Source organism: Lissotriton vulgaris, chromosome 3_1 (genome assembly GCF_964263255.1).
Source record: "Lissotriton vulgaris chromosome 3_1, aLisVul1.2, whole genome shotgun sequence".
Classification (NCBI taxonomy): domain Eukaryota; kingdom Metazoa; phylum Chordata; class Amphibia; order Caudata; family Salamandridae; genus Lissotriton; species Lissotriton vulgaris.
This window is the reverse complement of record NC_141689.1, coordinates 1,216,270,220-1,216,284,744: the sequence shown is the minus strand read 5'-3', so window position 1 is coordinate 1,216,284,744 and position 14,525 is coordinate 1,216,270,220. Positions and strand designations below refer to the sequence as shown.

General features: G+C 45.1%; 1 protein-coding gene across 1 annotated transcript in view; it reads right to left on the bottom strand.

Moving 5' to 3' along the window:
• MELK (maternal embryonic leucine zipper kinase) overlaps positions 1 to 14,525 on the bottom strand; it is a 350,951-nt gene that overhangs the window by 141,223 nt on the left and 195,203 nt on the right. The window contains exon 12 of the mRNA XM_086961674.1: positions 9,732 to 9,854. Within this exon, the coding sequence (XP_086817800.1) occupies positions 9,732 to 9,854 (123 nt within the window). The remainder of the gene's footprint in view (positions 1 to 9,731; positions 9,855 to 14,525) is intronic.

The window sequence follows — 14,525 nt, the reverse complement described above, 5'->3', positions numbered from 1 at the left end:
TTCTCAAGGGGGGCCGCAATTTGGATGCGTGGGTCTCTTCCTTTCCAGCTGTTGGAACAACGGGTGGATAAGGAGGGTCGCTATGTGTTTGTGAGGGGTCTGTTGGATGGGGAGGAAATTGTTGTGGGATGCATGTACTCGCCTAATACGAACCAGTTGGGCTTTCTGTCCAGTATCAACGGGGTGCTTGCAGATTGGGCTGACCTTCGCTGGGTGGTAGGGGGAGATTTTAATGCTGTACTTGATGTCTTACTGGATAGGTCGCATCCCCCCTTAATGGCTACTGAGAGCAGGAAGCAAGCTGCTGCGCTTGCGAGTTGGGCTGAAGGCTGGGACTTGGCAGATGCGTGGCGTAGCATTCACCCCACGGACAGGGAATACACCTTTTTCTCCCCTCCCCACCAGCTTCACACCAGAATCGATCATGTGTTCTGCTCCAGGTCCCTTACTGCATTGATTGTCCAAACACAACACATGGGGAAAACGTTCTCGGATCATAGCCCAGTGGAGGTCACGTGGCAGTGGGGTAGGAGGCTAGCCCCCATACCGACCTGGAGACTAAGCCCTGAACTCCTTGAGGACTCGGTCTTCCGGTCCTCCCTCTCCGACACTATTGATACCTACTTCTCCACGAATGCGGGCACGGCTAGCTCCCGACAGGTAGAGTGGGACACTTTCAAAGTATGCCTGAGGGGGGCTGCTATGACTACTAGGGTGGGAAGGAAACGGGAGGTACTTAGCCAGCTTAAGGAGGTAGAGGGCTCACTTGCATCATTAGAGAACGAGGCAGCGGGTACCAATGCTCCCTTTTCACCACTGCAGGAGGCGCGTATTAGACATGCAGAGCTGCTAGAAGAGCTGCGAGTTATTGACTATAGGGAATACACGAACAGACAGCACACACAGGCCGACCGAGCCGGCCCCCTACTTGCCCGCATCCTGCGGGACTCCCCGATCGGCCAACCCATTCTGCGAGTCTTGGACCACTCTGGCCAGCTGGCTACCACCCAAGTGGGGATTAATACAGCATTCAAAGACTACTACACCGCGCTATATGGCCCCCCACTACCCCTGTCCGAACCCGCATTAGTGTCCTTTATGGCGGAACTGGTTCTCCCGCAGCTTACTGCAGATCAGAATAAAGACCTGAAGCGTGCCATCACATTGGCAGAAATCAAACAGGCAATCAAAACCCTCCCTAAGGGTAAGGCCCCTGGAACGGATGGCCTGCCAACCGACTTCTACGCCACTTACATGGACCTCCTGGCACCGCGACTACACATTGTTTATCTGGAAGCTCTACGCACAGCCTCTCTACCACAATCAACCATGCAGGCTCTGATTACGTCCCTCTTGAAACCGGCCAAAGAAGGTCTGCAGCTGGCCGATTACAGGCCCCTGTCCCTTCTTAATACTGACTCAAAAATTTTGAGCAAGATACTGGCGTCAAGGCTTGTACAATATGTGCCACACTTGGTCCATCAGGATCAATGCGGCTTTGTCACAGGCCGTAATACGGCCATGAACCTTCGGCGACTGGCCCAGCTCATGCTTGGGAACGATGCGGCCGTGGGCTCCGAAGGATGCATCTCCCTGGACTTAAGACAGGCTTTTGATTCCCTGAGGTGGGACTATATGTTTGCCACATTATTAAAATATGGGATCCCACCGGAATTCCTCGCTTGGGTCAGATTATTATACACAATCCCCACGGCAAGGGTACGCACTTCCAACCAAATCTCAGGCCCCATGGCCATTGCCAGAGGCACCAGGCAGGGCTGCCCGCTTTCCCCCCTCCTTTTCGTTCTTGCCCTCGAGCCATTGCTCTGCAGACTTAGGCTGCTAGCCCCCCATTACGGTATACGGCGGCATGGGACGGACCACATTGTTTCTGCATACGCGGATGATATCATCTTATATCTCCGAGATTTGCGGGGTGAGCTGGGCCCAATTTCCCAGGTTTTTGAGGAGTTTCGAGAAATATCTGGCCTCACCATCAGCGAGACTAAGTCCTACGGATTTGCTTTTGTAGATGCGGGTGATTCGACCCCCCTGTCTTTTACCCCACATAAATTCCAGATGGCGGAAACCACCTTCCGTTACCTGGGAATACAGATATATAGAGAGGCCAACATGATGATAGATGGCAACCTGGGGAGGGCCATTAGAGCATTAAAGTCTCAAATTCAATTTTGGCTTACATTGCCGCTCTCCATTCCCGGTAGAGTGGCAATTTCCAAAATGGTGATGTTGCCCCGTCTTATCTATTACTTTACCAATCTGCCGTTTCAGATCCCAGCGGTAACATTCAAGACCCTCGACTCACTGCTCACAGAACTTGTGTGGGGCCATGGCCGCAGGCGTATAGGGTTGGCTAAATTGCAACTTCCCTCCAACTCCGGAGGCATGGGCTTGCCGGACTTTAGGGCTTATCATTATGCATGTCAGCTACAATGGTTGGCTTACTGGGTGGCGGGCCGCAATCTTCACGAGATCAATCTGACCCGAGAGGACCTTGCTAAGGGGAAAATACACCTCCTGCTCCTACCTGGCTCGGATCTGCCTAGAAACGCTGCTCCCCTACTCAAACTGGCGATCACACTCTGGCGAAGGGCTTTGAAATACACGTCCGCAGGGACACCTTATGCCCCCACAATACCACTCCTGGGCATACCACTGGGCCCGGGCACACTTACAACGACTCTGCTGGAGCCCTGGCATGACGCGGGTGTGACACATGTGGGTGACCTGTTTGAGGGGGGGCGCTTGTTGTCCTTCGCAGACTTCAAAACCATGCAGGGCATACCCGGCGGCTCCTTTCTCCTACATGCCGGTCTCCGACATTATATCACGCACACCTGGTCACCCGACGGACAGGAACCCATTGCAAATCCTCTAGTCACTATGCTTTACCTCATGGGGACGGGCGGCCATCTAACTAAGTGGCTCACTGTTAGCATTAAATCGGGGAGGGCGCTTACACTGGCACCACTAAGAGCGTCTTGGGAGGCGGATATTGGGAGGCCATTAAGGGATAAGGAATGGGAGCGCATATTGCAATTCCCCAGAAAGGTGGCTAGAAATCCTAAGTACAAGTTCATCCAGCTGATGGTGCTACATAGAGCTTACCTAACACCACACCGCTTACATATGATGTTCCCTACATCCAAGAGCAACTGTCCTCGGTGTGATGCAGGCGACGCGTCTCTGGTACACATGTTGTGGCAATGCCCCAAGCTGGGGTATTTCTGGACCACTGTACATGGCTCACTCACGAAGGCAGGTACATTGACCCGATCACCTACGCTCGAACACATGCTCCTAGGTCTAGGCCCATCGACTCGCACCAGGACCGTGGCGGCGCGCTTCTCGGATCTGGCCCTGTTGTTGGCTAAGCGTGCCATCACGATACGATGGAAGTCTTCGAAACCACCCAATCCTGACATGTGGAGGGCGGAAGTTGTACGTTGGGGTAAGGCGGAGGGCGAGGCACTACAAAGGGAAGAGAGTAGGGGCCTCCGCAAGACACCTATCTCACTGGAATGGTTTGACACATTAGGGGTGTTTGAGGCTGGCAATGACAGTGATGATGAGGATGTTAGTGAATAGACACTTGGGGTGCGGTTGCGCCCATCTTATGCACTACCACGAATAGTACCTGCAGTGCACTATGAGACTACACGGGTGGATCGTACCCGTCTATCGTATTCCACTGCCTAACCAGACTGTGTATTGACCTTAACTATGTAGAAATGACTAGAGTGTGACCCGCATAACGACATTTAGATCATATGCCTGGTTAGAGAGTGAAGGGTGGGAACTCGCAGGGTGGAGGGTGGGGTTGGGAAAGGAAGGGGTTTGTTAGTTGTAATGATTCATCGTCAAAATGAAAAATCAAATTTATCATGCCTGTATACTTGATATGAGCAACCGCTTACGTGTGCAACGAAGTCACACATCAAACATTAATGTTGTATAAGCATGTCTGTACTTGATTGTTGCTCTGAAACTTTGCTAATAAAAAGATTTTCAAAAAAAAAAAATACCTGACCCCTAGTGCGAAGACTTCGTCAAACGATGGTGGCGGCTCCGCAACCGGCCCCTCGACCTACCACAGGACTCTGGCCTCAAACAACTTTCGTGACCTCTCCTGCAAAGTTTTCGGAGCCATGGTCCAGCAGCCATTGCACGACGTTGGGTCATGGTCGCTTCCCAGGCAGTAGAGACACTCACGGTGCGGGTACGTCATCGACATCATGCAAGGACAAACCTCGCAAGACTTGAAACCAGGCCTCCGTATAACAGCAGGAGTCAAAGACTCAAAAAAGAGAGACAAAAGTCCCAAAAACTCAGTCAAAAATTGACTGGGGGTACCGCTCTCAGGATCTGCGCTTGCTGGAGCAGAAAAAGAAAGAACCTACGTCAGTGCTTGAGGGCGGCATCTAAGTAGCTGCTGCGACGTCATCCCGGCAATCAACATGCATAAGATGGACGCGGAGCCACACAATGCCACCTTGCAACATGCAGGGGTATTGCTGACAAAAACTTTCCGGATCCAGTCTGATGCCTGGGGGTAATTCTAAGGTAAGGAATCTATCACCAATGTGTCTTTTAGATCAGGGTTTTATTCAGTAACAAGTTACCAAATCGCAATTTGGGCTTCCCTAAAAGCATTGTTGTGGTTGAGAACAGCCCAATTATGTGAACTAGGCCATTTGCGACCTCAAAAATGCTTTGTACATGTAGCTCAATATTCGATCAAATGAAGCAAGGATGATACTTATTTCATAATGTTTTGGACAAGTCTCAGTTGGGAAGGATGCTGCACTCTAATTGTATGCTTTTGTGCTTTAAAAAGCCAGTCATTTTTTAAATCAAGCTATAAGTGCAATCTGTGTACATGGAAGATGGAAGCCCATTAAAAGATCACTTAACAATCCAGAGTTGAGACAACTGGGTTAGCACTATCGACCTCCATGACAAATGTAATCTATTATCAATGCTTGTTCCTAAAGAGTATGTGAAAAAAGCATTTTGGAAAGCTGCAAATGCTAACCAGTATCCTAAATGCAGCACTATAATCTATGCCAGAGGTACCACATTAAAGCTGTCTAACAATCAAAACTGTGCAGAAGAGCCAACTGAGGCTTACACAACCCGAAACAGTGTTCTAGTGGACACAAATACAAAGCTTCTCTTGGTCTTTGTCACTCTGTCTGTGGCAAGTTGGTAACTTTGAATGCAGATGCTGATTGCCTGTAAGAACTCCAGTTGTGTCTTCTAAAGTTTTTTCTTTTTTTTAATTTTATTTATTGGCATTTTCAAACAATGCTACAAACATTTCAAAACAAGCCAGTGGCTGATCAGTACATAATCATCTATAGATCCACATATCACTATAAATATAGATATTACAAACGTGCACCTTCCTCTGCATAATACGTGATAGGATTGGGAGCCATCATAATAAATATCGGCTAACATTCAGATGATAGATTGAAGTTCATTATATCCCACCTCTAGGCGATGTACAAATAGTTACTCTCGGCAATATGAAAACTGTGTCCAATGTGTATTATACGTTTACCACAGTACAACAACCCCTCCCAGGTCTCCTGTGCTTGTCTACAAAGCCATAGATGTCTCTGACTTACCTCCCTCATCCTCCAGTCTCTCTCAAGCCCACACAACAAAAACCTCCCATATGGCTCTAGGCCTGGATGCAGATGGCATCAGCTCCCAAAAGGCGGTCAATTGTGAATAACCAAATGCTTTATCATGGAGCTATTCTTTCATAGAAAGGGCCCTCTTCCTCCCCCAGTGCACGGCTACTTGCCGTTTAGCCAACAGGAGTAACATAGCGTGGAGCTTCCGAACTTTTACTGGGGCATCCGTCACATAACCCAACAGGCCCTGTAAGGGTTCTGGATCATTCCTTGCACCCGTTATCTAGTGGATCATAGTGAATATTTTGGACCAGAATAAGGACAGCTCCATGCCATATTTAAAAATGCAGCCGGGGCGAAGCCACATCTCCTACAGCCGTCATCCTCCTTCAGTCCCATGCGATGTAAGTTGAAAGGAGTCCTATAGAACTTGTGAAGGTACTTAAAGTGTATTAAGCGGAGCTTGTAGTTGGGAGAAAGGGCTGTGTGTTGGTTGCAACAATAGGTTGATTGTTCCTAGGTGAGTGGAATTTGCAGTTCCTCATTCCATGCCTGGAATGCCGGTGACTGCATCAAGGGGGCTGAGTTTTGCATTTGATTGTAGATTCATGTAATTAATCTGTGCGGCGAGTCAGACTTAAGCAAATTCTCTAATGCAGGCAGGGTGGGCGGGGGGCTCGGGAAGGTGTCATGTAAAAACCAACATGTGGCTGGGAGTTTGTAATAATATCTGAAGAGTTCGGAAAAAAGGTACATCATGCCCTTCTATGGAAACTGGTGGGGATCGAAATGTCTCCTCTGGATATAATTCTGCAAAAACATGGAGACCCATTTTTTTGCAAATGTTCTGCTATTGCCCTCCCCCATGGTGGGTAACATTGGGTTGTGTGCCTGGGGCATTGATGGGCGTATAGTATAGGAATGTTAGCTCTTTTCCCTAAAGCATCGCACATCCACTGCAGGGTTTTGACTGTTAATACCATCTCAGGGTCGCTTGTAGGTCTTCTATAATGCTACCTGCAAGGGGACAGGCGTCGCAGCATCTGCTTCCACAGCTGTGCGAGGTTGAAATGGATTCAGGTACACCCAATGATGTAGTAAACGGAGCCTGAGCACTCCATTCATATAGTGGCATGTCCGGGCTCCCAGACCGCCCTGGTGTGGGTGAAGGGTCAAAAGTCCTCATGAAATCCGTGCCTGCCCGTCTGTCCAAACCAGTGATAGTGTCTTCCAAAGTTTTGATGGGAGAGAATGTGGAGTATTTTCCTGGGGGGGGGGGGGGGGGGGGGGGGGGGGGGGGCTCAAGGCCTGACCTTCAGAACGTATTAACAATTCAAAACTCCTGATTTTTATTGAGCACAAGCCGGATATTCTTTCGTCCTAAGGAAATACACTCCTTGGGAGAAAGCAAAGAAACCGCACTCATTGAAAGAAGTCATTTTCCTTTTCTTAGACAAAAGAACATATTGCTTGATGGTCTTGTTTCTACATCAATCAAATCAAGCTTTATTCGAATATTTGAGAAATAATCATAAAAGCACAGTAAATACAAGTTAAAACAAAACATGTAAAAGTACATTCGCTAAAAAAACTGGATGAGCAAACCAACATTAGCTAATCGTTACATTCTCAGAATTAAAATCACAATTTACATAAACAGTTTTTCTACATGTGAAGACTGACCTTAGAAATGCGGTTACAAATTCAATTATAAGTTCTTCCCCAAGTGATGCATAACCAAAAATGCAGGTCAACATTGACGGAATCCTAATGATCTAAGGATAGGCTGTATCCATCTCTTCCTTTGAACTTGATAGTATTTACAGAAAAATACAACATGCATCCTAGTCTGAACTGATACCTCATCACAAGGGCATCTGTTTAGCACTCTAGACCAGTCATTTCTGGCTGGGAAGCCAAGTGATCTATGAATAATGCCCATCCTAAAACGAGTGAGCAAAAATCGATCGTAGTCAGGGGTAACCAGTTTTAAATAGGGTCGCATCTTAGGGGAGGTCAGAATGTGTTGATGAGCAAGAATTGTAAATTCTAAATTGAATCTAAAATTTTCAACAAAATGATGACAACTTTGTTTAAAAACTTTCCTGTTTAAATTGCATAAAATAGATGGATTATCGAAATATTCCTGGTGGCCCATTTTGCACAAAATGTCTGACATAATTCAACCAGCCTATGCAGCGAGCCCCGTCCAAACCGCAACAATCGGTAATCAATTGGCGGTTCAGCACGGTCTGCTCTGAAGTCCGGATACGATGCCATAGAAGAATTAGTTGAATACGAATCACAGTTATATATGGTAAACAGAGTTCCATATGGCAGTTACAAGAAGAAGCACTCTCTGGGACGGCCAATAAACATCTAAGAAATCTATTTTCAGCCGTCTGTAGAGCGGTCACATCGACATGACCCCAGATGCCCGCCCCATAAGTTGCGATAACAACGCATTTGGCTTTATATATTTGAAGTAATTCTGGTGGCGGGTGTTTAGTCAGTTTCCTGCTAAAGTTAGTCAAGGCTGCCAAAGCCTTTAACAATAACAATTTCCTTGACTGAACAGCCTGGGACAATGTGCCAGTTTGATCAAATAAGACCCCAAAATAGGAGAAGGTTTTACACCATTCTATCTGTTTTATCTCTAGGAAGAACGAGCGGGTGTTCTTGCTCCATACTCCACATTTTAAAATAAAGGTTTTGGAGGTACTGGCTGAAAAGCCCAAGTTAGACATAAAATTAGCAAAACTGGATATAACTTTCTGTAGGCTAATCGGGGTATGGGCCATAAGAACGATGTCTGCAAACATAAGCGCAGGGAGTGAGCGCTTCCCTACCAGTGGAAGGTCCTGGCATTCATCAGTCAAATCCTTTCCTAAGTTGTTAATATACAAAGTGAATAAGAAAAGTGCCAGGACCCAACCTTGTCTCACTCCTCTTCCAATGGTAAAGGAATCAGTGTACTCACCCCCTGCTCCGTAGCGTACCCTGGTCCTAGCCCTGATATAAAATGGTCTCAAAAAGGAGATAAGAATGCAGTCCACTCCCATACTTTCCAGGATCAACCAGAGTTTGTCATGGATGGCGTAGTCAAAGCCCGCGGTTAAAGCCACGAACGCCAAACAAAGGTTACCCCCTTGGTCTTGGTATATTTACCGATTGTAAGATCCAAATGTAAACATTGTTCACTGATATCAAGGCCTTTGCAGAAGCCATACTGGATGTCTCTCATTATTTGATGGTCATCTGCCCAGTCCTGTAGACGGCCTAAAAGGGCTCTCCTAATTATTTTAACTGTTGAGTCCAATAATGAAATTGGCCTGTAGCAAGCCGGGTTATGCCTGTCCCCTTTTTTAAAAATGAGCACCAAAATGTATTCACTCAAGGTTGAAAGAAAACCAAAATAACTACATGCATTAATTACCAGAGTTAAAATGGGTCCCCTGAAATCTGTATTCTACTTAAAAAGGTCCACAGGTATGCCGTCTGGCCCGGTTGCCTTCCCCCTTACTCAAGGTTTTAGCCTCCACAATTTCACTCAATTCAAATTGAAGGTGCAAATGGGAACTTAAAAGCTGGGGTTCTTCCCTATGCCCATCCTGTTACTTGTGGAGTCATAATGGAATTTCTTATATAAATTAGAGAAATGCTCAACACATAATGGAATTTATTAAATAATTTAGAAAAATGCTCAACCCATCAATTCTGTGTTTCTTGGAAGAGGAGACGAAGGAACATATTTTTATTTTGGTGACTGCCCCACCTTAAATGCTTTAAATATTAGGTAAATGTTGGTGAAGGTACAGTAGGGATACAATTCAAGGAGTTTGCGATTATAAGCTATGTATTGTAGGTGTCAAGGGATTCATCCATGTTATCCTACGATTATCTCTGATATTAAGTGGCCAGAGTTATCACAAAAATAAAGCAAATCTGAGCTAGGTTGCAGCAACCTCCCATTTTTATTTTGTGGTATGCTCCCAATACAATGCGAAAAATAGTAAAAATCACACAATCTTAACAGTAAAAAAAAAATGGAAGATTCTTGCTTACCATTAGTGGAGTAGCAACGCTATAATCAGAAACTACAGCTTGAGCCATTAAGCGAACAGGCTTGCCATGGGTCTTTTTGGACTTCAGTAGGAGGTAGGTTGCAGTGGTCTGGTCATAATTCCACTAGAAATAAACCATTGCATAAAAAAAATGTTTTGGTGCCTTGAATGCAACGAGTATCTTGTGATTTATAGCAATTAAATGTATTAATGTCTTAATATAGTGCCTTTTTGTTTGTGTACATCTATTAGCTCTCTTTACGTTAAAAATCAATATACCAATTTTACAATTTATGCAGCAAACGACATAATACATTCATTACCCAGGCAATGGTACAATGGCCAAACAGATAAGAACAAATAATGGGGGAAGTTAAGCAAAGGCTGTGTAAAAGCCTATTTTGTGAGCAAATTCAATAACATGCCAGTAATGAGTTAGGCAGCATTTCTTGAGAAGCTTTATTAGAGAAGTCACAGATCTTGCATTTGTCTGCTCCAGAACATATTTTACAGCCAGAACGTTGCACGCAAAAGCAATAAAATCATACAGTAGGTAACAACGTTGTGATAAGTTAGAGAAAAAAAAACATGCAGGACTCATTTTACAATGCATTATTTAGACCACTGACTGCACTGGAAAAACGACGGGCAAGGCATGTAGCTATCTCCGCCATCACCATGGCACCTCAAAACTACTTTTGAAATAGAGTGCAACTTGAAATACCCGTAAGCCTACAACCAAGTCAGAAAAGATGGGGACTTACAAGAAAGTAAGCCTAGGGTCTAAAATAAATTGCTTCAGGTGAGTAACTTTTCATTATTTATGCTCATCTTACTAGTAACAAACTGGAGAATACAGTTACCAAGCTGAGAACATTGGAAGAGCTTTATGTGAGCAGCTCCAAGTATCAGGAAAACAGATTCTAGAAGAATGCATCCAATTTAAGCATTCATTCAATTTCCAATCCAAGTATGCAGCCTCGGTCCGAGAAGGTAACAGCGGTAGGGCCGGGTTAGGGGCGATTTCGATGAACGATGCAGAAGGAAAATGAAATACATTTTCCGTCGACATCGTCCCTCGAAATCCCCCCTTACCCGGCCTCACCGCACCACCTCTGTTACCTGCACGGACCAGGCTGAGAGTATGGAGTTCATAGTAGGCAAAAAAGGGAAGGTAAGCAACCAAAGTAGATCAGTGTTACTTCAGTCTTGATGAGCAAAAACCTCTCTCTGAATTATTAGTGGAAGGAATAATACCCCCTTTACCAGTTTTATACAGTGCTGCACCAATGCCCTAGGCCTTCCTCTGAGAGAAGGTCGTATGTTTCAGCAGTGGCACATTATATCAGGGCGTGGTTTCAGTTTAGCTAAAGGGAGGATGGAGAAATCAGAGAAGTAGTAGAGGCAGAATGAATCAAAGGCCTCTTGTATCTATAGAATACTAACAAAAACGTATAATACAACAGTAGGAGCATAGTCTGCTTCTCTGTGTGTACCCAGATACTGTGTAGTATGGCGCAGATATAAGACCTATTCACAAAGGGTGTGACATTGCAGATTGTAGCAGCACTTGCTAAAGCTGCTTAGATACCCTTTTTCCTCATCCACCAATAACCGAAGTAAACACCTAATCACAAGACTGCACCAGAGCTTACCTGGGAGACACTGCAGGTGCTCCCGGAGGGTTGCTTACCACTTCCAGGAAGCCTCTTGTACATTGTGTTCTGCTACTTCAAAGCACTCAGAATCACCCAACAAGGGCAGCTCATGGGTATCCACTACGCATTTAATCTATAATGATCAGTGAAGATGGTGCTGCTAAATGCATGGCCATGAGTTGGGCAGTGGTGAAATGCTGGAGCAGCACCAGTAGCACATGAGCACGACTGATGCATCCTGCATCTGAGAGAAACCAGGTTGCCATCAGCACCGGCACTCCTTTGGATTCAGACATACCACCCGACTGGACTTCAATACTTTCTAGGGAGCCTACCTGGAGAGAATGGTGCCTCAATTGATGCTCAACATACACATTGAATTAGGCACAAAAAGACAGTTGTTTTGCTTATAGATTTATAGTACAGAAGCGGGGGGCACAGCGCACCGACAATTGCTCCATACACAGTAAATATATGCTAGGGTAAGCTTAGTTTACCACAAATCCTTTCCCCCGCATGGAATAACAATGCGGTTGTTACAACGAACGCGGTGTTACCTTGCTAGTCGGAACAACGACTTGCGGAGCGGGCAGAAGGGGTTGGATTTAAAATCCAACACCTTCCCTTATGTTGCACATACTGGATTTGGAATAGTAAATTATACTATTCCAACATCCAGCGCTCCCCGCCCCCCCAGAGCACGTTGTTACGATTTGCGGGGTAAGGGTATGTGTTGTTACAACGTGGTCGTTGTAATTGCATGCGGGGGACTGGGACTTCAGAAACATGAGGCCAGCTCTTTTCAGGCCCTTGGAAACTTTTCTTCAGATGGACAGAGGACTCCCCAAAGTCCTTCTTCAAGCAGGGGACACAGCAACGTCCTTTAGATCTCCCCTCAGTAGAAGCAGCAAACTGCAGGTCAGCCCTAGACACACGTGGGCAGTACTTCTCTTCAGTCTCTTCAGCTGATCTTCGCTGGCAGGGATTCCTCCGGATCAGAAAGTAGTACTCTAAAGTTCTGGGGTTTCAGCTCTGATATTTATACCCCAAAAGTCTTTGTTCTCCATGTGTGAGGGGTCCTGGATCCAGTCCAAACCAGTTCAGGGTGCCTTCTGCCAGTGCACCTCTTCTTCCTTTGTGAGTGTGGGCCAGGGCCATCAGACAGCCCCCAGGAGGTGGAGCCAGCATTGTGGAAAGCAGGCACAGCCCTATTCAGACCTAGGTGCAATCACTCCAAATGCAGATGAGTCTATTCAGCCAAGTGCTGACTCACTCAGCCTCCTGCATCCACCCCACCCCCTATCACTCACAAACCAGACAGTTAATTCACAAACAGGCAGAGGAACACAGAAAGGTTGAACAAGAAAATAGTCACTTTCTAAAAGTGCTATTTTCAAACACAGAATTTAAAACCATCCTCCCTAAAAGATGTGTTATTAACTTCTGAGTTCAGGGATACCAGACTCCAATTCTCTATCTTGCTCCTATGGGAAGGTATGCAGGTATATATGATACATAGCATTCCACATTCTAACCTATGGGCAAGATAGACTTTCAATAGTGAAAAACGAAAATGTCTGTATTTCACTATCAGGACATGTTACCCACACTAGTACATGTCCTACCTTTCACCTTACACTGCACTCTGCCCAGAGGGGTACCTTGGGCCTACCATAGGGGTGTCTAATGTGTAAGAAAGGGGAAGGATCAGGCCTGGCAAGTGTGTACATTGGCCAGGACAACATGCCAGTTAGCAACTGCCCACGGGCAATGTGGTGGCAGGCCTTAGACACCATGTTAGGGCGACTCCGGTGGGTGGCACAATCAGTGCTGCAGGCTCACTAGTAGCATTTGATCTACCAGCCCTGGCACACTCCGTGCACTTTACTAGGGATCCACTGGTATAACAAGCCAATCATGGATAACCAATCACAATAACAATTTACAGAGAGCATATGCACTTTAGCACTGATCAGCAGTGGTAAAGTGCCCAGTGTCCTATTGCCAACAACATTTTAGTAATAAAAAAGCAAATTAAAAGTAGTCTCTCTCGACAGAACACGTTTGAAGTCGGACGAGTCATTGCCCGATAAGGAACCACTTCTGTACTGCCAGATGCAAAGATAAAGTGAAGATTAATTGATCGTAATTGTTCAATGTTTACAACATATCTTTTGGGCGCCTCAAGAAATAGAGTTATAGAAATTGTTACTTTTTAGCGGATAGCCCGATTTTATTGGTTTTAAACGCTGGATATATTTTTCCACTTAAGAAATTGCAACAATAATAATTGACTATGTGGCTGCACACTTAAGGTTAATAATTATAGTCTTGCTTTAAAATAGTGTGTAGTTAGCTCCTGATATGAAGAGAGCAATAACTATATATAACTTACTTCCAGAAACCTGCGGGTTATAAGAATTGAGACATGCTGGAAAGTGAAACTTATGAGAGGATGGAATAATATGGGATAAAGTAAATCATACTAGAACTGTAGTTTCTCTTAAAAAATGTTTTGGTAAAATTCGAGGGATTAGAGTTAATAGCGAAGGATATGCTACTTTTTTCCTCTCCACCCTTACTTTTCTTCTTTTTACTTTCCCTTTGCCTTTTTAACAATTCTAAATAGATCGCATACAAACTATCTCTGTGAGAATGGGAGGGGATACATAAGATATGAGGTATAGCCCATTTGTTAGAATACAATGAATAGAAGTGCTGTGTCCTCAAAACAAATGCATAATAAAAATATGAGAGGGGAAATAGTCCCCCAATAGTGCTTTGGTAAAATTAATGTCTCGAACTAAGTCTAGCTTGCAGTTGGAATAACCAAGCTTTGGTCTTTCTTTCTTGTTAAATTACGATGAACTGGAATTGATCTGTATGGGACAGTTTTAGATTGCCCTATTGTAAAACAACTATTTAACTGTATTTGCCCACAGGAATCAAGTGAAAGTGGCAACCAATCCGTGCCTTTTAATAAGAGAGACGTATGTAATGGTCTTGAAAAAGATAGACTAATTTCTAACCACCGAAACGCGTTGACGCTTCATTTTACACAATCGAGGGGAACAGCTCATCCTATAGATATTAAATATTAAGTATATCAAGGATTAGTCAAGAAAATTTTTTAACCC